The sequence below is a fragment of the Ahaetulla prasina genome, chromosome 7, assembly GCF_028640845.1.
Source record: "Ahaetulla prasina isolate Xishuangbanna chromosome 7, ASM2864084v1, whole genome shotgun sequence".
Classification (NCBI taxonomy): domain Eukaryota; kingdom Metazoa; phylum Chordata; class Lepidosauria; order Squamata; family Colubridae; genus Ahaetulla; species Ahaetulla prasina.
In genome coordinates, this window is record NC_080545.1 from 70,205,794 (window position 1) to 70,233,059 (window position 27,266).

The following is a 27,266-nucleotide window of genomic DNA, read 5'->3' on the forward strand; positions in this document are numbered from 1 at the left end:
TCTTCTGCATTGATAAATCTTTCACTATGCGACCATTAAGTGAACGATCCATTATCAGATAATCAAGGAAGAAAATCTAGATGCAGGACCAGGAAGGTTTTGTGGTTTACCTGGAAGTGTAGGAAGTATGCAGGTAAAGCTGCTATTTTTACTTTCTGCACCATATCTTTCTTCCAGTTTGGCATGCAAGCTGTAGAACTGGCTGTAGCGCCGAAATATCATGTATCTGTTCTTGCCTTTTGTTTTCACCTCAATCACAAATACCTAGAAAAGAAGAATTCAAAACTCCTGACATCTCCAGTTAAAAGAATTTTAGACAACACAAATAAAGTTCTACCTAAAATGCAGAAGAATTGGTCTAGTCTTCATATAAACCTCTTAATTCCTTATTACAAGCAAAGGAAGTCAGGAAAATATCTTTTCTATATGTGTCCTTCACCATGCAAGATGGTTTTCATTCAGTACTAATTATATACTATGACCATTAATGCTTGGTTTAGTTTAGAATAATGTTCAATTGATTGAATAAACCTTAGTTGCCCATACATCTCCTCTCCTATCTTTTCTTGATAGAATAAAAACAAGATTGATTATAGTTGGAATCACATACTATACTAAGATTTTGTTTTAATTATAATGGGCTGATTTCTAGCCTTCCAGATATTTTGGGCTAGAAATTAACATTGAATTCCACATTTTTGAGGACTACAACTCTCGAATATCAATCCCTGGCTAGGAAGTCTGGATCTTGTATACCTAACATATCTGCTGGATGTCCAGGTTGGAACTGACTATTCTAAGCCATGGACTGTGGTTTACAAATCACAATAGTTGAGTTTCTCATGCTATCTCACAAAAAAGCAAATGTTATATAGTGAATATCTATGTCTGCTCCTAAAGACACTCATGTCACCTTAACAGAGTTGCTTGGAACTTGCTGGAACCTTGTTAAAGGCAGACAAATATTCCAGAAATTTATTTTTCTTGCTGGAGAAGACTCCTGTGAGTCCATTGGATTGCAAGGCGAACAAACAAGTCAGTCCTAGAGGAGATCAATCCTGACTACTCTTTAGAAGGCCAGATCCTGAAGATGAAACTCAAATCCTTATGATTTATATTGATATATTGACCATCATTTGTGTTGTAAATGTTGTACCTTGATGAACGTATCTTTTCTTTTATGTACACTGAGAGCATATGCACCAAGACAAATTCCTTGTCTGTCCAATCACACTTGGCCAATAAAAAATTCTATTCTATTCTATTCTAAAATACTTTGGCCACCTAAGGAGGAAGGAGTCACTGGAGAAGAGCCTAATGCTGGGAACAATTGAAGGCAAAAGAAGAAGGGGACAACAGAGAATGAGTTGGCTGGATGAAGTCACTGAAGCAGTTGATGTGAGCTTAAATGGACTCCAGAGGATGGTAGATGACAGGAAGGCCTGGAAGAACGTTGTCCATGGGGTCACACTGGGTTGGACACGACTTCGCAACTAACAACAACAAATTAATTTGTTCCTTAGATTTATATCCCATTGCCATTCAAAGTGTCAGTTTTCATGAGGATTTCCCTCTATTTTTTATCCCCATGGCAGCAATCCTAGGAGCTTATACAGAGCTGAGAGTGACTGGTCCAAAGATATTACTGAGTTTTCAAACTGAGGATGGATCCAGGTGTAGCCCAATACATTATACTGCATGTTGGCTTCCTTGCTTGTTTATTAAGGTTGTATGCCACCCATCTCACTGTCAAGCAAATCTGGGCAGCTTTTAAACCTCATAAAAAACCAAGGTACAAAACATGAAAACAATAAATACTAAATAAAGAAAGATTAAATAAATTAAAATATCAGAATGCTAAGGAGTGGAGGTGAGATATTCTTCCTATTCCACTAACCACCTCCAATATGGAACACCAACATTGGGGACCAGCCAGTCAACAGAGTCAGCTTTTGTAGGCTCTTACAGAAGGCCAAGAGGATGAGAACGGATCTCACTTCAAAGGAGCAGGATATTCCAGAGGGCAGGGGCCATGGCAGAAAAGGTTCTTCTCTTGGAGTCCCGTCCCCCCCCCAACTGGACTTTCTTGACTAATCCAGTCTGCAGCATGCCCCTTCAACCACAATGAGTGGAGTGGGCCAATTCCATTGGGGTGAGATGGTTCCTCAAGTAGCCTAGACCAGCGGTCACCAACCAGTGGTCTCCAGACCACTGGTGGTTGGTGAGAAAATTTTGGTGGTCCATGGAGAAAACTTCGTATTTTTGCCGGTGCACCTTGGTGGAGGAGCTGCGGTGTAAGCGGGCCGAAGCAGCGATTGCAATGGCTGGAAGCTGTGGGAGCGAAGCACTTCTGCAGCATCAACATTCCACCTCGGTATATTTGCACCAGCCAGTGGCGCAAAGCAGCCCTCACCTTCTGCCACTTGGGACTCAGAGCAGTAAATGGCGACTGGTCCGGGGAGCAGCTGGATTTTGCTCTCCATTGTGGATGCCAGATTGGCCCCCTGCAAACTCTCATCTCTCGAGGAGCACTCAAGGAGTGCTTGCTGAAGTGGCGCGGAAAACCTTGCCGGGCTGCTCCCCAGACTAGTCGCCATTTACCACTCCAAGTCCCAAGCGGCAGGAGACGAGGACTGCTTTGCACCACCACCTGGCGCAAATATACCGAGGCGGAATGCTGATGCTGTGCAAGTGCAATTAGTGCTTCTCTCCTGCATTTCTTCTGGCCCTTGTTGGTGCTCTGCGCACCTCGGCCTCTCAGGGAGATGACTTCCTTTCAACCCCAAGACTGGCCTATGATATGAGCGAGAAAGAGAATGAGAGAGAGAGAATCAGAAAGAGATAGAGAGAGAAAGAGACAGAGAATGAGAGAGAGAGAGAGAAAGAGAATGAAAAAGAGAGAAAGAGACAGAATGAAAAAGAGAGAATGAGAGAGAGAGAATCAGAAAGAGATAGAGAGAGAAAGAGACAGAGAATGAGAGAGAGAGAGAGAAAGAGAATGAAAAAGAGAGAAAGAGACAGAATGAAAAAGAGAGAATGAGAGAGAGAGAGAGAGAACGAGACAGAGACAGAGAATCAAAGATAGAATGAGAGAGTGAGAGAGAGAGAATCAGAATGAGAGAGAATGAAAGAGAGAGAATCAGACAATGAGAGAGACAGAATGAAAGAGAGAATCAGAATCAGAGAGAGAGAATCAGAATGAGAGAATCAAAATGAGAGAGAGAGTGGGAGAGAGAGAAAGAGATATGAGAGAGAGAGAATGAGTGGGAGAGAGAGAGAAAGAGGGGAGAGAGAGAGAGAGAAAAAGAAAGAGAGAGAGAGGAGGGAGAGTGTCTGAAGGACCCCATCCCGTCACTGGGAGTCCAGGCGCTTCAGCAAGCGGCGCACTGGATTTGTATTAGTAGTCCGCGGAATTTAAAATTATGAACATGGTGGTCCCTGAGGTCCAAAAGGTTGGGGACCCCTAGTCTAGACCATAAAAGGCTTTAAAGGTCATAACAAACACCTTGAATTGAACCCGGAAGTAGACCAGCAAAACAGTAAAGCTCATACATTAGCGGTGTTACATAGATACCCTAAGGAACTGTCTATTTTGCAGCAGCTATAGCTTATGAATATTCCTCAAGGGTAGTGCCATGTAAAGCACATTGCAGTAGTCCGAGATGACCAAGGCATGAATGACTGAACACAGGGACTCACAGTCCAGGAAAGGGCACAACTCGTGCACAATATGAAGTTGTGCAAAGGCTTTCCGAGCAACAACTACTACCTGTTCCTTGAAAAGGAATCATGAGCCTTGTAAAAATTGTGTACAGTATCTGTCTGGAGCAGTACAACCCAGAAATAAAGGCATTAAAGTCCTGGGTCCCAAATCCCATACATCCATGACAGTGGTGGGTTGCCCCTGGTTCAGACTGGTTCTACAGAACCGGTAGTAAAACTGGCGGGAGACTCCACCCACTGATCCAAACATCATCAAAACTCTTCTGTGCATGCGCAAAAGAGCACGTGCATGATGGAAACCAGTAATAAAGGTAAGTAGAACCCACCCCTGATCCATGACCACTCAGTCTTACCAGGATTCAGTCAAAGCTATATGCCTCCACTTTAGATATAATTTTAAAAGTATTTATCTGCATAAGTGGTCAGTCATTTGACCTATGGCTGGACAATCTGGACCTTCACCATGTCTCCTGATTCCCAGGAAATAATTTGCAGACCAGGGGAAGCAAAACGAGATTAGCAGGGGGTGTTTTTCCTTTTATTCCCAAAGGGTTGCCTTGGTAGTAAGGATCAACTTTGTTGAGTATGATGTATGGATCCACCCAGAGCTTTTGCTTTCATTTTTAATACACGATGATTAATGTTAACTCTGACTAAGGAAAACCTTCCCTAACTTAGCATCCTTCAGGTGTGTTCTCTGGACATGTTGGCTGAACGTTATTGAAGTGAAATCCAATATATCTGGAACGTAGCACTGAAGAAGGCCGATTTAAGTGAACAATCGTCACTATAGTTTAAATGGGCCATTTTCCTGTATTATATTTAACAAACATTGATCACAGAATGTTCCGGTTAAAATGCTGATAGCAATAGCAATAGCACTTAGATTTATATACCGCTTCATAGTGCTTTACAGCCCTCTCTAAGCAGTTTACAGAGTCAGCATATTGCCCCCAACAATCTGATAATGAAGGAAAACATTTCTCTTCCTCCCCATCTCAGTGGGGTGGAAGAAATGTATAAGCTCGTTTAAACAATAGTGAATCTTGGTTTGGTATCACCTCCAATTACAGACTTAAGAGAGTTTTCTACATCTCTAAAGTTTCCATGGAGATTCTAAGTCATCCAGGTCATGGTTATCCCAAGGTGCTTTTTCAAAGGTTTTGAAGAAGTTTTGAAAAAGCCTCTCGAATGAGAAGTGAAACATCTTCAAGCAAAACAAAGAAAGTCCAGTTGCCTTTTGAAAAAGCACCTTTTGGATCTTCCAAAGTTTCTAATATCCATGGTGTGATAAATATCAGTAATTGATGTTGAAACCAGCAAAACAAGCGAAACAAATCCAATGAAATTAGTCATTTCACCAGAAGAGCTCTTATATGAAATAGTGGGTTTTCTCTACTTTCACTCTCCCCATCCCTGGTATAGCATAGATCACATACACAAGAAAAATATTTTCTTACATAATAACTGGAGAAACCTCTCTTCTCTTCAATATCTGCAATATTTGCAGAAACAGGTACATCATCTGGAAGCTGGTCAAAGTCACTAAAATATACATTAAAGAGATTATTGCAGCAGGTGATAACCTATGTTGATTATCATACATTTCTAAATGTGTAGTTTTCATTAAAACCCAGGTAACTCACCTCTCTTGAAATATAGGGGCCCTTAAGTTAGTTATATTGATCTTCTGGCCACTCTAGTTGAGGATTATGGGAAAAGAAGCCTAGTACATCAGGAAGACACTAGGTTGGGATGAGTGCTTAAAACTTCCTGCCAATATTTTTCTTGGATGGTGTTTGTGTGTGTGTGTGTGTGTGCATTTCTGCATGAAAGGTTGTATCATTTAAGGAAGCCAGAAAGCTGCCAAAGGTAGCAATGATGAGTTATTAACATATTATTTTTATCCTTTTAACAACAAAGAGACAGGGCTGCGGGATTTCCTGTTACAGGTGCCAAAGGTACTTTGCAGGAGACTTTCTATTCGCAACTCTATTTCAGACGGGAAAATATCTTGGGATGGGCTGGCATACATGCATTTGAAAAAGAAAAAAGAAGAAGCAAAAGCAATAAGGTACAATCAGAACAAAGAGAACACCCATACACAGACGTTACGGCAACTGAAACTGCATCACATATTTTTAAAAAATCTGAACAATTTACAAGCCAACTTTGAAAAGGTATTGAGCCCGAGGCAAAGGCACATTAAGAAGCCCTTTGGAGAAAAAATGTAAATGACTCACCTCTCATCTCTTAGCTGCTTTGGATGAGACATTCCTCCAGGCCTTTGCCTTGCAAGACCCCAAAAGAGTCAATAAATTAAAGGTATTTCCTTTGCACTTCAAGCAGCTCAGCAGCAACCTGTGGGGTGGAGGTGGGCAAGAGAGGGGGGCTGTTCCACCCAAACTCTCTACTTTGATTAATGCACTGTAAGACACTGCAAGGCTCCAGCAACCTCTGCCTAGTAGCTTATTTCTAACTTTCCGGAAATATGCTTTTTCTTCGTTCTCTCCACCCTTGGCCATTTGAGGAAGTGCAACTGAAAGCAGTCTTTTGAAACAGAATATAAGGCATGACAACGTGCCTGTGTCAAAAAATACCTTTCCCTTAAAAGAAAGCCCAGGAGGGAAAATCACAGCTGAAATGAGTTTTCTACCGAGTTTCCGTTTTGTGTGCCACATTCCAAATCCTCACATCACCCTTGAAGTATTTAGTTTTCTTTGTTTACTTATTTGTTTATTGATCTTTTGCTTTTCAGAACCGCAGTCTCCCAAGGCGGCTGACAAGCAATGTAAGCATTGCTGAATAAAAAAACGGACAATACTGTCTTAGAGTAAACTTATCGTGGTTATTTCTACAAAACAGATTGGGGGAAGTAAGAGGGTGGGGGTAGGTAGCTCTGCAACTGACCCAAGTTTTCACCTCATCTGTCTTCCTCCTCTCCTCTGCAAGTTATTCAATGGTATGATTTATAGAGCATCATTGCAGATCATGGCATGGGGAACCTTAATTTTGTACAACTGCAGACTAGGAAATGCCCAGAGAAACCTGTGCATGACTATTGTGTTTGAAAATGAGATCAGGGGATGCATTTCATAGGCAAGTCAGAGAGAAGAAACATTATCCAGTTGATAAGATTTATATCAATAATAATCCAGCGGTTTATTCATGCATTTACTAGAAACAGAATCGTGTGAAGATATGTGTTCATATACAGTGATCTTAGAGGGTGAACTAGCAATGATGCAACTTTTCCCGTCTTGAATCTACTGCTCTCACTGCTAAGCAAAAACAATCTTGCTCTGGAGCATGAATAGCCAAGAAAAAAGAGAAGGAAGTGATGGGCAATATGACTTTGTAATAATGTAAGGATGTTACAGCACAGCATAAAATCTACTTCTACTAATTTAATGGCTGTTTTAAACATCTGCTTACGTTATATGTTTGCATGAGGAGAAACCATGAAGCTGGAATTCATTTTTGTTGAAATTGTGAATGTAATGAAGCCACACACCATCCTTGTGGTGTGTTGCATTCTTCTAAGCTATAGAGTTCAATATTGCCCCTAGCATAATACTGCCGTGAGAACATCACTGTTTTATTTTGTTCAATTTATCCCAAGCTGTGAGTGAAACACTCTGAAGTTGTCATTAGTTGAAGGGTACCATAAAGGATACTCTTTAATATAATACTATCCCCACCACAGTTACAAGGTAGATTAAATCTAGAATATTTTGTCAACTGCCCCATTGTCAGAAGCAATCAGAAGTGTATTTGGGGAGTACCATTTGGAGATGCAAACCAATCCCCTGCTTTATGCTTACTAGCCAGCATTCTTTTGCTCTCTCTATTGGCACTCTGTTACCTGAATTCCTTCCATTTGCTTACCTGAATTCTGGTTTTCCAACAAGAAGATGAGAGCAGATCTCTAAAATTGTTTTGGAGAAAGAAGAGAGAGTATATTTGCATTGTATCATTTTAAATATTTTTTTCTGATATATACCTTTAACTTTGAAGTCAAACGTCATTTTCCTCATTGCGGTATAGAAAAAATAAAGATGTTAGTAGTGTTTGTTGCTTATTTCCAGTTGTCTTGTGTTTGTCAGCTTCCACAAATCCACCATCCTGTCCCCCAGAGTGGCATACCTGCAAAGTACTGCAAGATATGTGGTTACTCTACCGCTGTCAAATTCATATTCCTGTAATACAATAGCAAGTTTATTTCATTATCATGGTAGGGTCTATCTTCTTCCTCTCTTTGGCTATTTCTCCTCTGTTTTCACATCTTCCTTCATTTCTTATCAATTTTACTTGAGAGATGCCCCAAATGGAATGTGGCAGGAGGACAAAAAACCAAAACGTCAAGCACAATGCTGTACTTGGGAGACACCCATTTTCTGTTGCAATACCTGAATAAGTAGATGTTAACACTTGGCTGGTGACTTGCTCACAGGAGATGGCAGAGGAATGAGATAAGAAAACCAGTCACGTTGCCTATAATATCCCTGCAATCAGGACAACTCCATTTAGCAGCAACTCAGAACAGGTGCACTGTGGTGTCACAGTGATTCAAATATGAGTCAATTTTATTTTAATTCACTTAAAAAAATTGAATTATTTTAATTCATTTTTCTACTGGTGGTAGGAAAATGTCCCAACTTGGTACAACTGCTCTGACAAGAGAGTTTCCTCTAAATGGGAGGAGGGGTTTAACTAAAAATTGAACTCAATTTAAGAAATTCCCATATGTCAACACATCATGTACAGGCAAATACAAATGCAGTCTGGTTTTAAGAGGGCTGAAAGATCTATATTGCAGAGCAGCTAATATATAAATAAGAAGGGGAATTTTAAAAAAACCAATAGTTCTTCTTATATTATAATTTCCTTTCCCTTTTTATCTTTTTCTCTCTTTTTTGTAATTAATTCTTGTTAAATTTGCTCTGTTTATCTATTTTTTCCTTTTATTAATAGGAAACACAGAAGCACACTAAGCAACTATACAAAGGAAACTTTAATAAGAAATCAGCTTAAGATCAAACTCTCTAATGTATAAAATTAATTGGATGTTTAATGGTTATTTTTCAATGGATGGAAAAGCTAAATAATTTTACACTTGTAATATTGCCATCCTAAATATTAATTAACGTTGAGGGAATAATTTTTTCTTTCTCTTTTCTCTCCTCAATAAAGTTATTTAAATAATAGAATGCTAATAATTTTAAACAGATTATACAAACTTCAATGTATAGAAATAATACATATTTACATAATATGTAAACATAATAATACATAATAATAAAACATAATAATACATCATACATAAAACAAACATACATAAAACATAATAAAACATAATAATACATAATACAGATAATACATATATACAATAATACTTATTGACAAACGAATCCCTAACACGAGGAATGACACCAGACCTACACTCACGAGGTCCACACAGGATGTCACCACCACACATCCACCCAGAAAGCAGACCCAAACCCACACTGATAATGAAGCACGACCAAGGACCAGAAGCCAGACCGCAGCTGCAACATTAGCCATTTCAAACCCCTCCAATCCATACATTCAGCAGACTGACACCCACTATGAAGATGTAGCACGAACACGAACACGAAGCCAAACAGCAGCAATGCAGCTCACCAGCTCAAATCCCCCTGCAACTCAGACTAATCTGAGCACAACCAAGCCCCTACCCAAACAGGACACACCCCCAGCCAATCAGAGCACAAAAAAACCCCATCCAATCAGAGCACAGCCAAGCTCCCACCCAATCAGTTCAAACCCCCACTAGCAGTTAAAAAGGAAGAAATAGCTGCAATCACACATTGCTCCCAGAAGCACGAAGCTGAAGCCTGAAGATGACGAATGAGACTTCGTCGAAACGTCGCCAAGACACTTCCAATTTTACGCGGGAGAAAACCCAAATAACCAAAGACCTACATACAAACACCCGCGAAAACCTCAGAAAATAAAACATACTTTATATAGAACCTAATGTTCTAAGACTTATAGCAAAATGAAAAGAAAAGAGGCAGAGTTGCCTCTTCACTTATTACTCTCATTTACCAATAAATTAACTTTGCCAATAAATGCCCAGGGACAGCTCTCATTCTCCTTCCATTCCAATGAACACTGACAATATTCCCATTTTACGGATTATAAACTAAAGCTAAAAAGAGAATCAGGCCAAACAACTCATCACTTTATGCTATTGCTACTCCCCTCCCAAAGTGGGGAGGGTTCCATATTTCATTAGCCTTCCATCAATTTAAACAAGGACTAATAGCAATAGCACTTAGAATTATATACTACTTCACAGTGCTTTACAGCCCTCTCTGAGACGTTTACAAAGTCAGTATAATAATAATCTGGGTCCTCATTTTACCAACCTTGAAAGGATGGAAGGCTGAGTCTATTTTGAGCCTGGTGAGAATAGAATTGCTGGCAGTCAGCAGAATTAGCCTGCAATACTGCATTCTAACCACTGCACCACCACAGCTCTTACCTTAATTGTTCAGTTGTTCTTGATTTGCATAAGACCAACATAAACTGCCAAATTAGAATCATGTACAAGGAAGGCTTTCATTGTGATTTTGAAATAATGCAGTGGGTAAATCATACAGCATATGCAAATTAATGTGTGCTATTTTAAATCTTTAATAATCTCTATCACTTTTATCTCAAAAAACCTAATGTACCTGCTCCCGTTGGGGATATGCCACTTATACAGTGCCATATTGCACACTCAAGTAGGAATCCACAAAGCTGTTAATTTAGGTAGGTCACCTAATAAGGTCACCCAATAAGACTATAACTGCCCCAGTTAATCAACTATGTAGGAAATTATTATATAATTAGGACTATCATATCCAGGCCACAGACATCTGGACAGTCACTAGATGGCAGAAAAGAGATACAGAAAACGCAAAGTAACATGTATTGGTATGCATGTTACACAATGCAACACCTTCAGAAGGATGTTGCTAGAGAAAATTTGAATCAAGTTGCTTTTAGCAGGAAGACAAAAAAGCTTTCAGGAAGATGGGGAGTTTTCTGTAGGAGTTTTCAGGGGAGAAACTAAACCAGAAAGAAAATAAGATTTAGAAAAGATGCATTCCCTCTCCCCATCTCTTAAAGGAAGATATAAAAGAAGTATACTAATCAGAAAGGAAAATTATTGGCATGGAAATTCAGTCTTGGAGTTCAAAGCTAGCAAGCAACATAAACAAGGAGACAGTAATTGAGTAGGGTTGCCACTTTGCATTGCCAAATACCAGCTTTTTATTTCAGTGTTTTAATTCTAAAAAGTCAGACTGGGAGGTGAATCTGGTAGAAAAAAGGGGTCAAAAGGCACCCTTACAATAAATGCTGCCTACCCCTGAAATGAGTGATTCACTAAACTAAGCGTGAAAATTCTGGAAGCACATACTGCTGAATGAAAAGGGAGGAGAGAGAACCAAAATATACACTTAAATCAATTTTAAGGGGGCTTTCAAGGCCACAGCAGCTAATTATCTATCTTCAAACACTTTGTGTCAAGAAGCTAATACATTCTGGGCTCCCAGAGGACTGTATGGTAATCTAGGAAAGGAAAAGATGGGGGAGCCACAAGATGGCTGGTCAGGAATAATTCTTCAAGATCCTTCCCCACCCCACACTCTCTGCGTCAGGATTTCTGCAATCCAGTTCTGGTAAAACTATGCTGTTTTATTCTGCCACTGTATATGGATTTTTCCTCTGTATCCAACTCCAAAAATGGTGCTGATTTTATGTCCAGGTTCTAATGGGAAATCATTTGAGATTCTTTCAGACAGCCTGCCAGAATTAAACTGCAAAAAGATACCCGAACTGTGAAATAATACATATTTTTGCACATATATGTGCAAAATATTAAGGGGCGTGCATAAAAGCACCAGCGTGCCTACCGTTCCTGTCCTAATGTTCCCTTTGATTGTATCCAATTTGTGTAGTTATTTCATGCTTATACTTATATATATTGTTGTGTTTGACAAAATAAATAAATAAAAATAAATAAATATACAGTATCTATCATCTTGCGTCTTGACAAGCAAAACACATAGAACAGGGAGACATGAAAGAAATGGTTAGGGTTGCATCAGGATCTTTGGATGATTTCTATCCTTGCCCAACAAAATCTATCCAGAAAGGATGCCCTTTCCCCTTCACTCTCTTTTCTTCGTGACCCAGACTGTCTCAACTGCAAATTGGTCAGACAGTTGGGGGGTTATGAGAGAACAACACTTCAGTAACACCTCAGCCTGCAGCTTATTGAACAGTCACTTGTCTCTGCATCCATTGGTAGGGATTTTCTGATGCTTTTCAGTACTTTGGCAGATTTGCTTCTATGACTCCCAGGACGAGGAGATGGAAATGTGTTGCATTGTTTGTGTTAGATATGATTTTTCACATCCTGACATGTTTTTGTTAAAAAAAAAACCACCAAGTTTCCTTTTAGGACAAACATTTCAGAGATAAAGATGGAATTGTGAAGGAAGAAAGCTTCTGAGCAGATTACAAATTACAAAGAAGGGAGAGAAGCAAAAAAGGAACCAGAAGGGAACCCAGGAGGGAACAGATGGAGACTAAACTTTTCTCCAGCAGCATAAAATATGGCTTCAGAACTTGACCCATATCTCATGCTTTTTAATTTATGAGAAGCAACAAGGTGAACCAGTCAACATAAATCATTCATCTTGGCTAAGAGGAAAGGATATAAGATCAGTGAAATAAGAATCGAACCCATTATTATGTAAAAAGTAACGGTAAAGGTTCTCCTCCCACATATATGCTAATCATTCCTCATTCTAGGGGGCGGTGGTCATCTCCATTTCAAAGCAGAAGAGCCAGTGCTGTCCGAAGACGTCTCCATGGTCATGTGGCCGGCATGACTAAATGCCAAAGGCGCACAGAACGCTGGCACCTTCCCACTAAAGGTGGTCCCTATTTTTTTATGTGCTTTTGAACTGCTAGGTTGGCAGAAGCTAGGACAAGTAATGGGAGCTCACCCCGTTACACGGCACTAGGGATTCGATCCGCTGAACTTCCAACCTTTCAATTGACAAACTCAGCGTCTTAGCCACTGAGCCACCGTGTCCCTCATGATTACATACACAGAGTTACATCTACAGACATATAATAAAGAATAGCTCTACTTTGTAGGCACAACATTTATGGTGTGTTTGGTCTCTTATACAGAAGGGGCCAGCAACCTTATCAGTTAATAGGAACCATTGCTCAATTTATCTGATGTGAGAGAACCAAAAATTAATTTTGCTCTCCATCAGAAATCTTGTGACAATTTATTAGGATTAACAATACCATGCAGTGATAACATTTTGGTTTTAAACGTGATTTAATTTTGGGATGGTCATTCAAGAATGTTTGGGTATTTGTGGATTCCGTGTTGTTGAACTAAATAAGGAGGAGTCTGATAGGATCTTTTCTGTGAACAACACATGTTATTAAAAGTGATAAGCTCATGAAAGCTTATGCCTTTTAATGAAAAGGAAAGGTTCTACCAAGCTCCTGACTTTTTGCCACCATAGATTAACACAGCTCTCTTCTACAATAATACTGTATTCTGGACTTAAAGCTATCTTGACCATCAACTCTTGTTCTTGATGTAGGTGGACTGATTAGGACAAGCTGTGTTAGAGGCTGAAATGGCATGTCTACTAATTTGGAAATACGTCCTCTGAAATCTGTCAGATTAGCTTTATCAAGTAAATCTTAAATTCAGTCAAGCTATATAGTCTAAAGCAGGGGTCTCCAACCTTGGCAACTTTAAGTCTGGTGGACTTCAACTCCCAGAATTCCCCAGCCAGCTCCCAATTCTGGGAGTTGAAGTCCACCAGGCTTAAAGTTGCCAAGGTTGGAGACCCTTGGTCTAAAGTGTAAATGAAGAGGTTTGCATGCATCAAGCTCTGTATAAAGTTGCATCTATTAAACTGGAGTGTGTGAATCTGTTTTGTATTGTTTCTGTCACACATAAATGTTAACAAAAGAGGAAAAAGTGGGAGATAAATTGATTTTACGTTCTTGCCATGACCATTTTTGTCCCGCAGAAAGGACAAGGACACTAACCTGGCAAAAAAAATCTCATTTTATTCTTCATGCTTTGATCAGCCAGTGGATGATCGTTTATGAAGACATCCACTAAGCTTTACTTAACTGCTTGTTCAAGGTCTCCAGTAGAAATCGGCCCACAAAGAGGTATTACATTTTCCGCTTAGATTTTTCATTACCTGGATACCCCAGAGCAATTACATTCTCCATCAAAGTAGCTGAAATGTCCCAGTGTTAATATACAGAATTATTTTCTTCTAAGATCAACTAATTAGAGGCCCAGAGTTTCTGAACAGCTCCAGTGTAATTCACCCAGCATGAGGGAAGACTTCTGAAAATGAAGGTTATTCTGTAGTTTTGAAAAGCTTGCCTAAGGTGTACAGCCTAATTGAGATTAGTAGGGACAAAAGAAGGGTCAATTCCAAGCAGTGAGGACAACTGGTTCCTCTCTTGTTCCTCAAATGCTCCAAGACTAAGCTATTTCAGAGGCGCTGTATGAAAATGACTCCCAAATCCTTGGTTGCTGCTTCAAATTCCAGACTAGAGAGGAAAATCAAGGAAGGCAAATGCTAGAATATCTAATAATTTTGTGGTCATACTGGACAGCTTCTTATGCTTACCTACCACTACCACCCTCATGCCCCGTCCTTCACAAATCAATTCTGGTGTCAAAAAGAAGACGACGAGATGAAGCAGTAGTTTATAGCTTTCCATAACTGCTGTTCTCTAGTGAGGCCGGACAGAATTACTGTAATTTCCCCTGTAGTCCTGCCACCGACCATTCTGGCTGGAAGTATTGGGGAAACACAGTTTACTAGATCAGGCTTGTTCCATTCCAATGTTCTCTGCGTTTTGATGTGCAAACGCCTTGGCCTCATTTTCCCTGATACCACATCTCTCCCATTACCTTTCCTGTCATTCATTGTTGATGCTTTCTCTCTCTCTCAACAAAACAGGAGTGGACTTTTCATCCGTTTTGCAAGATAGGATTTGAGTAAACCTGGATTGTTTTATTGTTTTTCTCAATTGTCAGATTCTTTTCATGAGGCTATTAGGACTGCAAGATCTGGGCTGTAAAAATCGAAATGATCAATAGGTGGCAGTAAAGAGTAGTTTTTAGCCTTTGCTTTCTTTTACTTTTTTGATTGTGTGCCATTATCGACTCTTAGTGATTACATGGATAGATTTTTCTCCATGACAATCTGGTCCTAACCTGGTCCTTCAAATCTTCCAACTGTGCACTCAATGCCACAGCAACAGAGTCCATCCAACTTGCTGGTGGTCATCTTTTTCTTCTTAGGTTCATTACATTCTTCTAAGTAAATTCATCCTACTAACCATTATTTGCAGGCTGCAACCAACAATTAAGCTAAATTAAATTTTGGAATCCCATATTGTATTTATATCGGATGCAGCTAACTTAATGGAAGGTGGAACTGAAAACCAGTAGGTATAGACAGACTTCCTAGGACAGGGGTCTCCAACCTTGGCAACTTTACGACTTGTGGACTTCAACTCCCAGAATTCCTCAGCCAGCTCCCAATTCTGGGAGTTGAAGTCCACCAGGCTTAAAGTTGCCAAGGTTGGAGACCCTTGGTCTAAAGTGTAAATGAAGAGGTTTGCATGCATCAAGCTCTGTATAAAGTTGCATCTATTAAACTGGAGTGTGTGAATCTGTTTTGTATTGTTTCTGTCACACATAAATGTTAACAAAAGAGGAAAAAGTGGGAGATAAATTGATTTTACGTTCTTGCCATGACCATTTTTGTCCCGCAGAAAGGACAAGGACACTAACCTGGCAAAAAAAATCTCATTTTATTCTTCATGCTTTGATCAGCCAGTGGATGATCGTTTATGAAGACATCCACTAAGCTTTACTTAACTGCTTGTTCAAGGTCTCCAGTAGAAATCGGCCCACAAAGAGGTATTACATTTTCCGCTTAGATTTTTTCATTATCTGGATACCCCAGAGCAATTACATTCTCCATCAAAGTAGCTGAAATGTCCCAGTGTTAATATACAGAATTATTTTCTTCTAAGATCAACTAATTAGAGGCCCAGAGTTTCTGAACAGCTCCAGTGTAATTCACCCAGCATGAGGGAAGACTTCTGAAAATGAAGGTTATTCTGTAGTTTTGAAAAGCTTGCCTAAGGTGTACAGCCTAATTGAGATTAGTAGGGACAAAAGAAGGGTCAATTCCAAGCAGTGAGGACAACTGGTTCCTCTCTTGTTCCTCAAATGCTCCAAGACTAAGCTATTTCAGAGGCGCTGTATGAAAATGACTCCCAAATCCTTGGTTGCTGCTTCAAATTCCAGACTAGAGAGGGAAAATCAAGGGAAGGCAAATGCTAGAATATCTAATAATTTTGTGGTCATACTGGACAGCTTCTTATGCTTACCTACCACTACCACCCTCATGCCCCGTCCTTCACAAATCAATTCTGGTGTCAAAAAGAAGACGACGAGATGAAGCAGTAGTTTATAGCTTTCCATAACTGCTGTTCTCTAGTGAGGCCGGACAGAATTACTGTAATTTCCCCTGTAGTCCTGCCACCGACCATTCTGGCTGGAAGTATTGGGGAAACACAGTTTACTAGATCAGGCTTGTTCCATTCCAATGTTCTCTGCGTTTTGATGTGCAAACGCCTTGGCCTCATTTTCCCTGATACCACATCTCTCCCATTACCTTTCCTGTCATTCATTGTTGATGCTTTCTCTCTCTCTCAACAAAACAGGAGTGGACTTTTCATCCGTTTTGCAAGATAGGATTTGAGTAAACCTGGATTGTTTTATTGTTTTTCTCAATTGTCAGATTCTTTTCATGAGGCTATTAGGACTGCAAGATCTGGGCTGTAAAAATCGAAATGATCAATAGGTGGCAGTAAAGAGTAGTTTTTAGCCTTTGCTTTCTTTTACTTTTTTGATTGTGTGCCATTATCGACTCTTAGTGATTACATGGATAGATTTTTCTCCATGACAATCTGGTCCTAACCTGGTCCTTCAAATCTTCCAACTGTGCACTCAATGCCACAGCAACAGAGTCCATCCAACTTGCTGGTGGTCATCTTTTTCTTCTTAGGTTCATTACATTCTTCTAAGTAAATTCATCCTACTAACCATTATTTGCAGGCTGCAACCAACAATTAAGCTAAATTAAATTTTGGAATCCCATATTGTATTTATATCGGATGCAGCTAACTTAATGGAAGGTGGAACTGAAAACCAGTAGGTATAGACAGACTTCCTAGGACAGGGGTCTCCAACCTTGGCAACTTTTAGGATTCAACTCCCAGAATTCCTCAGCCAGCATGCACTGGCTGAGGAATTCTGGGAGTTGAAGTCCACAAGTCGTAAAGTTGCCAAGGTTGGAGACCCCTGTACTAGAGACTGCCTTTACATCAAATTCGTTTTCTCATGTCTTTTAACTGATTCTAACTTAGTGATCTCAGCATGACAGAAAGTCAGCTCAGGAATGCAGCCTGCCACTTAAGCCCAGCTGTCCAATAGGTTCACATGAACAGTATGTCTGGGTGGATAGGTGCCAGCCTTCAGTGCAAGTTCTGTTTTCTGTCTACCTGTGTCTCGATATATAATTTGTGAAGTCGCTAAAACCCTTTAAAAAACACTTACGTTGATCAAGTTGCAGTTGGGGTGGGGATCTCAAGCCAAAAATATAGTTAGGCATGGCTAAGTTGCTCAACAACCATACCATAGCTAAATATGATGTACTTTCCTCATAACCTAATGTCACTGAACTAGACCTTAACCAGACAATCTTTGTTGATGATGCCATACCACTAGCCACCAAACAGCTGATTGATGGGCCAGCTGTAGTGACTCTGGTCTCGACCGATTCACAAAATTCCAGAAAATGTAACAATTTGCTATCATGAGCCAGTACACACTTAGAAAATCAAGAATGAATGGATAAAGCATGTCAGCCACATAAGTAGCAAAGGCAATTACAATAAAGATGGCTAAGCAGGCAAAGAAAGCTAATTTACAATTATGAGTTTAGATGAACTAATGTCTATTTTGCTGCTATTTCTCTGAGGCCTCCTATTGTGGAGGTCATAGAATAACTTTTTCATCATCTCGTTTATTGTCTATAGTGGAGTTTTATTATAGTAAAGCTATTTTAAAACAGGAGATAACTCGAGGCCCTTCTAGAAGCTATGATATAAAGCAAGTCTCATAGTCACTCTTCTAACTGGTTAGTAAAAAAGGCTTATTCCTGGTTTTTAATGATTTAATCAGTGAACATTTAGTCTTTACAGTGATTGAGAAAGCAGTTAGGGGTTTTTTTCTTCCCCCATTTTTTTTAAAAAAATCTTCTTTAATGTTACTGATTGCCATATTTTAGAAACGAAAGCTGGAGTTGGGGAGTGTAATTACAAAGAAAAATGGAACAAGCAGTATTTCTACTTTAGGTCTTCATTTAAATAACATATTTTTTCAGTTTGTTTTGTAACCAAAATTCGTTGCTGTTGTAAATGTTCAAAAAACAGGTTATGACTGTGATAAACCTGTCCTCATAACAGTTCTGAAGGGCAGCTAGTATGCAAGGTTAGGAGGCAGCTCTTTAGTCGACTGCTTTTCTGGAAATAGGACTGAGAGTATTGGAGACAGTCAAAGTTACTAGAGCAGTGTTCTGTCAGAGTTCCAAGTAACAACCCCAACCAAGTAAGACTCCGAGGCAGGCAGTTCCTCAGAGCTCCATTTTATTAGAGATGTTATATTATCACATCTGGGAAAACCCAAATCTGAAAGTCCCCCCGGGTTTTACCCACCCAATGAAAGTCAAAGTCCCTTCTCCTGCACCCACATATTCATCACGTGGTCCAATCAATCCACCATCCCAACTGGAGATGTTCCCCCAGTCATGCCTCTCCAGGTGCAGGCTGAACGTCCTTGTCCCGCAGAGAAAAGAATGTTGTTATGGCTATCTATCTCTACCCACTCCAAGCAACCCCACTCCCAGTTCCCACAGCAGGTCTATGCCCTGAAGGTCCGAAGAGAAGATGGCCTCCAGGGTTGGCCAGTTCTCAACCTCAGCCATTTTAAGATGTGTGGACTTCAATTTCCAGAATTCCTCAACCAGCATGTCTACTTGAAGTCCACACATCTTAAAATGGCTGAGGTTGAGAAACACTATGCAGGAGTGTCAAACTGGTGTCCCATGGGCCAAATGCATCACATGCAAGCCACACCCACCCCAGCTCCACGAATGGGAAAAAGTCATGAAACGTCACATGACAGCAACGTGATGCAGCGAGTTTGACACCTGTGATATAGAGTAACGCTCATGTTCTCATATTTCTACACTAATGCATAGAGTAAGGGAAACAAACTTAAATCTCAGCACAGGATGAAAAACGTGATGTCCCAATAATTCCTCAAACTTCGTTGGATGACATACACAATTGAAAAATAGTTATGGAAGGCTACAAGTTATTCAAAAGCATAAACTCTACAGAAAGGTAATGACTGTGGAACTTTACCCATAAAAGAACATATGCCTGCCCAGATGTTGGTAGACCATAGCATGGAAATATTATTGAGGGTGGCTAAGAATAAAAGGAGAGACACAGAGATGGGCTATTGTTATGGGAATTTATTTATGTGGACAGAAAACAGAAATGGGTGAGTTTTTGTCAGATGACAAACTTTCATAAAGTCACTGTCATACAGTGACAGTGGGAAATTTCCATTACTATGACACCTGCTAAATAAGAAGTCCTAGAAAGAAGTCCTATTTTCCATCCTATTTCACAAGCTATGGAGGTCTCTTAGTGCTTTTAATAAGATGAAACCATGTAAAACACAGACTATTTTTAAAAAAAATTAAAATTAAAATCTTATTCAAAGAGTTGTGCTTTCAATTTTAGTAGTATAATCCTGAATTAGAGACAGTTGGTTGCAGAAATGAAGTTGAGAGTTTCATGACAGCTCTTTGCTGTTTTAGTAACAGTGATAATTTAATCAGGACACGGAAGTATATTTGCTTGAAATGTCAAAAAGCAAAGGTATATGCTCCCATTTGGGATTTTAGTTAAGGTAGACTTTACTCCATCTTAGTATGTGGTACTCAAGGGAGGGAACCTTACTCATCCTAATTACCACATTTTGGTTAGTCCAACTTCTCATAATACTCATGTCTAATATAACTTGCCCAATAGTTGTTCCAAAAAAATGTGTTCCTCTCCCCCTCCTCCAGTCTGAAATCTTAAATTTCACTCAAGAGGGGTTAGCAAAGTGGTAGCTTCTAAAGAGCTAGCCTGATATGCACCTTTAATTGCATGAGCATTCTCATCCTGATGTAAATAACCACAGTAGCAATTACACGAACTGCATGATAGAACACAACTCTCTCTTATAAAACTAATCCACCTCATTATCCCCAATCCACTTTAGAGCTTCTCCTCTCATCTTAACCACACTTCTTTTTTCTTCTCTGACATCAGTGAGAAGGTTACTACCAGCAGGAGTTTCTATCCACACACATTTACACATTTCTAGTTTTGGTTTTCGTTTGTTCAACACAAAACAACACTTTTGTTTTCCCATAGCTTTAGCAAGAAAGGCAAGTCTTAGAATTGTTGCTTTTCACAACTGTTGAATCACAGCTAAGTCTCAAAATAACTTGAGTCATAAACATTCCTTAACATGTTACTTTATCTTTTTCTTTTCCCCCATCCCTATCTTGGAGCTCATCCACATAGCCACATATTAATGTGTTTTCCTCTACAGTCTACTTTTTACTGTGTCTCAAAACCAAGGCTAGTAAAATTGCTATCCTGAGATGACAGAGTAAATGACTGCTGATTGTGCTGTTGAACATGATAGCGGTGCTGGCCAGCAAGGCATCAAAAAAAATAGAGCAGTAGTGATATTTCAAGCTAGAGGTATCCAATCTTGAGAACTTTAAGACTTGTGGAATTCAGCTCCCAGAATTCCCCAATTGGTCATGCTGGCTAAGGAATTCTGGGAGTTAGAAGTCCACAAATCTTAAAGTCGCCAAGGTTGGACAACCATTTTAAGCATCTTTTTTCACCTTTGAGCACCTTTCCTTCCTGAGTAGTAGGTGCTGTGCCTTTTTTTGCCCACAACTTCCTTCTTCTCTCATGATTCTAAACTAAGCCACAGACTAAGACAGGTGGGCTCACTACCCTTCATCTTCTGGTTTTATAACCTCCCTTTTCCCTTCAATCCTTCTGGAGGCGCCTCTTTGTCAACTATCTGCCTTCATCAACAGAGAGCAACTCTTTCTGGGAGAGGCAGGATTGGTTAAAGCTGTCTGTACCACACATGTGATGGATGTAGGAAGTGCAGGAAGGAAGGAAGTGCAGGACCTATTTCACAGACAAAAGCCAGGAAAAGCTCCAGGCCCAGACAAGATAACTCCTTCTTGCTTAAAAGTCTGTGCTGACCAATTGGCCCCCATCTTCACCCATATTTTCAATAAATCACTAGAGATGTGTTATGTTCCTTCTTGCTTCAAACGCTCTACCATCATCCCAGTGCCGAAGAAGCCCACCATCAAGGAACTGAATGACTACAGACCAGTTGCTTTAACATCTGTAGTCATGAAAACCTTTGAAAGGCTAGTGCTTTCCTACCTGAAAACCATCACGGATCCGCTGTTAGACCCCTTGCAATTTGCATACCGAGCAAATAGATCAACAGATGATGCTGTTAATATGGCTCTGCACTACATCCTACAACATCTTGAGTCTCCAAAGACCTATGCAAGGGTCCTTTTGTAGACTTTAGTTCAGCATTCAATACCATCATTCCAGACATTCTTCTAACTAAGCTAAACCAGCTACAGGTACCGGAACAGACTTGTAAGTGGATCACAAGCTTCCTAACAAACAGGAAGCAGCAGGTGAAGCTAAGCAAGATCACATCAAATACCTGTACAATTAGCACAGGGGGCCCCCAAGGCTGTGTGCTCTCCCCACTTCTCTTCTCTCTGTATACCAATGACTGCATCTCCAATGATCCATCTGTTAAGCTACTGAAGTTCGCAGATGACACAACAGTGATTGGTCTCATTCGAGACAATGACGAATCCGCATATAGACGAGAGGTCGAACGACTAGCCTTGTGGTGCAACCAAAACAATCTGGAACTGAACACACTCAAAACCGTAGAAATGGTGGTAGACTTTAGGATAAACCCTTCCATACTTCCACCTCTCACAATACTTGACAACACAGTATCAACAGTAGAAACCTTCAAATTTCTGGGTTCTATCATATCGCAAGATCTCAAATGGACAGCTAACATCAAAAACATCATTAAAAAAGGACAACAAAGAATGTTCTTTCTGCGCCAACTCAGTAAGCTCAAACTGCCCAAGGAGCTGCTGATCCAATTCTACAGAGGAATTATTGAGTCTGTCATTTGCACCTCTATAACTGTCTGGTTCAGTTCTGCAACCCAACAAGAAAAACACAGACTTCAGAGGATAATTAGAACTGCAGAAAAAATAATTGCTACCAACCTGCCTTCCATTGAGGATCTATACACTGCACGAATCAAGAAGAGGGCCGTGAAAATATTTGCAGATCCCTCGCATCCTGGACATAAACTGTTTCAACTCCTACCCTCAAAACGACGCTATAGAGCACTGCACACCAGAACAACTAGACACAAGAACAGTTTTTTCCCGAAGGCCATCACTCTGCTAAACAAATAATTCCCTCAACACTGTCAGACTATTTACTGAATCTGCACTACTATTAATCGTTTCATAGTTCCCATCACCAATCTCTTTCCACTTATGACTGTATGACTATAACTTGTTGCTGGAAATCCTTATGATTTATATTGATATATTGATCATCAATTGTGTTGTAAATGTTGTACCTTGATGGTTCTCCGAGGGGCTGAGAGAGATGAAACGCCGGAGAAGACGCCTAGAGAGCACTTGGAGGTCCAGTCGTTCCGAAGCTGATCGGACACTAGTTAGGTCCTATTCTAGGACCTACCTAGTGGCAATGAGGGAGGCGAGGCGCCCCACGCCCACCCTCATTGCGTCGGCAGATAACCGCCCGGCCGCCCTGTTTCGGGTGACCCGCTCCCTCCTTCATCAGGAGGTGCGGGATGACCCGTTACAGGGACGTGCCGAGGAGTTTAGTGGTTATCTATATGACAAAATCGCTCAGCTCCGGGATGGTCTGGACCGAAATTGGGATGATCCAAGCGAGGGATAGGAGGCACGTCTTGTTGAGCCTGTTTGGGATGGGTTTGACCCTGTGGCTCCCGAGGACGTGGACAGGTTGTTGGGGAGGCTCCGCACCACTACATGTTTATTGGATCAGTGTCCTTCCTGGCTGGTGCTGGCTACTCAGGATGTGACACGAGGCTGGCTCCAGAGGATTATAAATGCTTCTTTGTTGGAAGGGGTTTTCCCTGCCGCCTTGAAAGAGGCGGTGGTGAGACCCCTCCTTAAGAAGCTCTCTTTGGACCCGGCTATTTTGGGAAACTATCGGCCAGTCTCCAACCTTCGCTTTGTTGCGAAGGTTGTAGAGAGTGCTGTGGCGCGTCAGCTACCCCAATACCTGGAAGAATCCGTCTATCTAGACCCGTTCCAGTCCGGCTTCCGACCCGGTTACAGCACGGAGACAGCTTTGGTCGCATTGGTAGATGATCTCTGGAGGGACAGGGACAGGGGTTATTCCTCTGCCCTGGTCCTATTAGACCTCTCAGCGGCTTTTGATACCATCGACCATGGTATCTTGCTGCGCCGGCTGGGGGGATTGGGAGTGGGAGGCACCGTTTATCGGTGGTTCTCCTCCTATCTCTCCGACCGGTCGCAGACGGTGTTGACAGGGGGGCAGAGGTCGACCGCGAGGGCCCTCACTTGTGGGGTGCCACAGGGGTCGATTCTCTCGCCCCTTCTGTTCAACATCTACATGAAGCCATTGGGTGAGATCATCAGTGGCTTTGGGGTGAAGTACCATCAGTACGCTGATGACACTCAGCTGTACTTCTCCACCCCAGCTCACCCCCATGCAGTTGTCGAAGGCCTGTCCCGGTGCTTGGAGGCCACACGGGTCTGGATGGGGAGAAACAGGCTCAAGCTCAATCCCTCCAAGACGGAGTGGCTGTGGATGCCGGCATCTCGATTCAGTCAGCTGCAGCTGCAGCTGACTGTTGGAGGCGAGTTATTGGCCCCAAAGGATAGGGTGCGCAACTTAGGTGTCCTCCTGGGTGAGCGGGTGTCGTTTGTAGACCACTTGACGGCCCCCTCCAGGGGCCTTCCACCAGGTCCGCCTGGTTCGCAGTTGCGCCTTCCTTGATCGGGATGCCTTGTGCACAGTCACTCATGCGCCTGCTACCTCTCGCTTGGATTATTGTAATGCTCTCTACATGGGGCTCCCCTTAAGGTGCACCCGAAGGCTTCAGCTAGTCCAGAATGCAGCTGCGCGGGTGATAGAGGGAGGATCTCGTACCTCCCACGTAACACCTCTCCTGCGCAGACTGCACTGGCTACCTGTCGCTTTTCGGGTGCACTTTAAGGTTTTGGTTATGACCTTTAAAGCGCTCCATGGCTTAGGGCCTGGGTACTTACGGGACCGCCTACTGTTACCATATGCCTCCCACCGACCCGTACGCTCTCACAGAGAGGGACTTCTCAGGGTGCCGTCCGCCAAGCAATGTCGGTTGGCGGCCCCAGGAAGGTCCTTCTCTGTGGGGGCTCCCACACTCTGGAACGAACTTCCCCCGGGTTTACGCCAAATACCCGACCTTCGGACCTTTCGCCGCGAACTGAAGACGCATCTTTTTATTCGCGCGGGGCTGGCTTAAATTTTATGGATTGTATAGTTTTATTATTAATTTTAAATGGGGTTTTAATTTCTATATATTTTAAAATTTTTAGGCAAATTATAATAAGTTTTTTAATTTTGCATTTTATAGATTATTGTCTTGTCTGTTTTTATTTGCCTGTACACCGCCCTGAGTCCTTCGGGAGAAGGGCGGTATAAAAATCAAATAAATGAAATGAAAATGAAATGAATGATGAACGTATCTTTTCTTTTATGTACACTGAGAGCATATGCACCAAGACAAATTCCTTGTGTGTCCAATCACACTTGGCCAATAAAATTCTATTCTATTCTATTCTATGTAGATCTTTTCTCTTCATCTGCAAAATAATCCAGCAAGATTTCTAGCAGGTTTAGTGGCAGATTCAAAAATGTGTCTATCCCCTTTCTGATCTGTGGTGATCTAGTAGAGCACCACAGATCAACCACTCAAAAAGGGCTCTCCAGAAATCCATTGGTCATTTTTCCTGCGATCAAGACCATGGGAATCATTAATCTTATTTAAAGACCCTTATTTGGTCTTTCCTCATCAAGTTGAATAATCAGAGTTCCGTATCTTCTGTTTACTTTGCCTAGATTGGAAAACTGTATCTTTTGCTATGGGATTTTGAGATTGCTCCTGTTTATAATTAAAATTTTTCAATTTGTAACTATTGATATAGTTGTGGGATTTTAAGAGGTTCTAACTGAAAGTATGTATTTTGAATGGGCTCAATTGGCAAATGGTCAATAATGGATTGAACATATTAGATGGGAGGGAGCTAATATCTATCAAAGCACAACATCCTTATCAATAACTAGGGCTAATGGCGTGGAATTTCCCTAAGTAACTTTTTGACAGAAAATGTGATAAAGGGTAAAGGTGGACACTCTGTATTATTAGAACATTTCCCTTAGATTATTGCTCTTGATTGATGTATTACCTCCCCCAAATGTCTGGTGAAAAAAATTTTGCAACAGAATGTACAGAAAATTACTTTTTTAGACGCCACAGAATATTTATAATCACCTCTTAGTCCTTCCCTGAGAAGAGACTAAACTGTTTATCAAATGTTCTTCCATTAGGATATTTACTAAAATATTAGCCAACGTCTGATCATTTGCATTCAGAATATCTTTGTCTAATATTAAAATTATGGCCTTGGCTGGCATAACTAGATGATAAAAAGGAAGAGTAGGGGTCTTCCATTACTAAAGCACTCACTTTGCCATGCAAATTTGGCATGCAAATATTATGCATCTTATAGAAATGTTCACTTACTCACATAAACTATTAAGATTGTATTCAAGAGCCTGTAGAGGCCATAGGAAATGGCCTTGAAGGGTAGGAGTTTAAAAAAAAAAAAAAGACTACCAAGGCAATGATCAGATACCTTCTGGAGTTGGGAAAAGGATCCTATTTTATTTTCATGTGCTACAACCCTCCTTCTGTCCTAATTTAAGCTGCATCCTGTGTATCTGAACCACAGGGTTTATCAGCGTAAGAAAAACCAGGCTGCTAATCATCACTAGTGAATGCCCATCCTGCTGTTCAAAGCCACCAATTAAATTGGACACAGATGTCAGTGACAGTTTTCAATAACTCCTAACTAGATTTGGATTTGTAAGGGTGACCCTGAGATATCAAGCTCTGCATTTCTTTCCCAGTCTTGTCAGGTGGAAAAAGTGCTCGCTGGCTCATAAAATATCGCCAGGTAAATTACCATTTGACAGAGTCCTTGCGTTCTCTCACAATGGCTGATGAAAGTTATAGATTTCCTTTCCTTTGCATGTGATTGCTCTGCCAATAAGCCTCTGAGGAACTTCCAGGAAAAAGAAAGGAAGCCTCTATCTGAATTGGCTTCCCTGCCCATGGATGACAATAAGAAGGATTTTTATCCTGGCTTTTGAATTAGCAGACCATTTTCACCCTCGGCAATGTCAGAGACCAGCTAGCTGCTATGTCATATATTAATAAAATAAGATATCTCTCCAAGCTGTCAATTGCAAGATCACATAATTAGCATGATGCTTGGCAATTGATGAAGCCTAGGAATATTAATACAGGTAGTCCTCAACTTACAACAGTTCATCTGGTGACCATTCAAAGTTACAACATCACTGGAAAAAGTGACTTATGACCAGTGGTGAGATTCAAATAATTTAACAACCGGTTCTCTGCCCTAATGATTTCTTCCAACAACCGTTCACCAAACTGCTCAGAAAGTTAACAACTGGTTCTCCCGAAGTGGTGCGAACTGGCTGAATCCCACCACTGCTTATGACCATTTTTAACATTTACAACCATTGCAGCACCCCCATGGTCACATGATCAGAATTCAGATGCTTGGCAACTGACTCACATTAATGATGGTTACATAATGTCCTGAGATCATGTGATCACCTTTTGTGACCTTCGGACAAGCAAAGTCAATGGGGAAGCCACATTCACTTAACAAAAGTGTTACCAACTTAATTGCAGTGATTCACTTAACAACTAGGGCACAGAAAGATCCTAAAATGAGGCAAAACAAATGCCTCACTTAGCAACAAAAATCTGGGGCTCAACGTGATCGTAAACCATACCTGCAATGAACAAACAGGTTAAGAAATCA

At 40.9% G+C, this 27,266-nt stretch overlaps 1 protein-coding gene across 1 annotated transcript in view; it reads right to left on the bottom strand.

Annotated features, from left to right (window-relative positions):
* Positions 1 to 6,218, bottom strand: part of NCF4 (neutrophil cytosolic factor 4) — a 30,038-nt gene extending 23,820 nt beyond the window's left edge. The window contains exons 1-3 of the mRNA XM_058191537.1: positions 5,967 to 6,218; positions 5,184 to 5,268; positions 111 to 264 (exon numbers count right to left, since the gene is read on the bottom strand). Coding sequence (XP_058047520.1) covers positions 111 to 264; positions 5,184 to 5,268; positions 5,967 to 5,998 — 271 coding nt within the window. The 5' untranslated portion in view covers positions 5,999 to 6,218. The remainder of the gene's footprint in view (positions 1 to 110; positions 265 to 5,183; positions 5,269 to 5,966) is intronic.
* Positions 6,219 to 27,266: the final 21,048 nt, after the last annotated feature.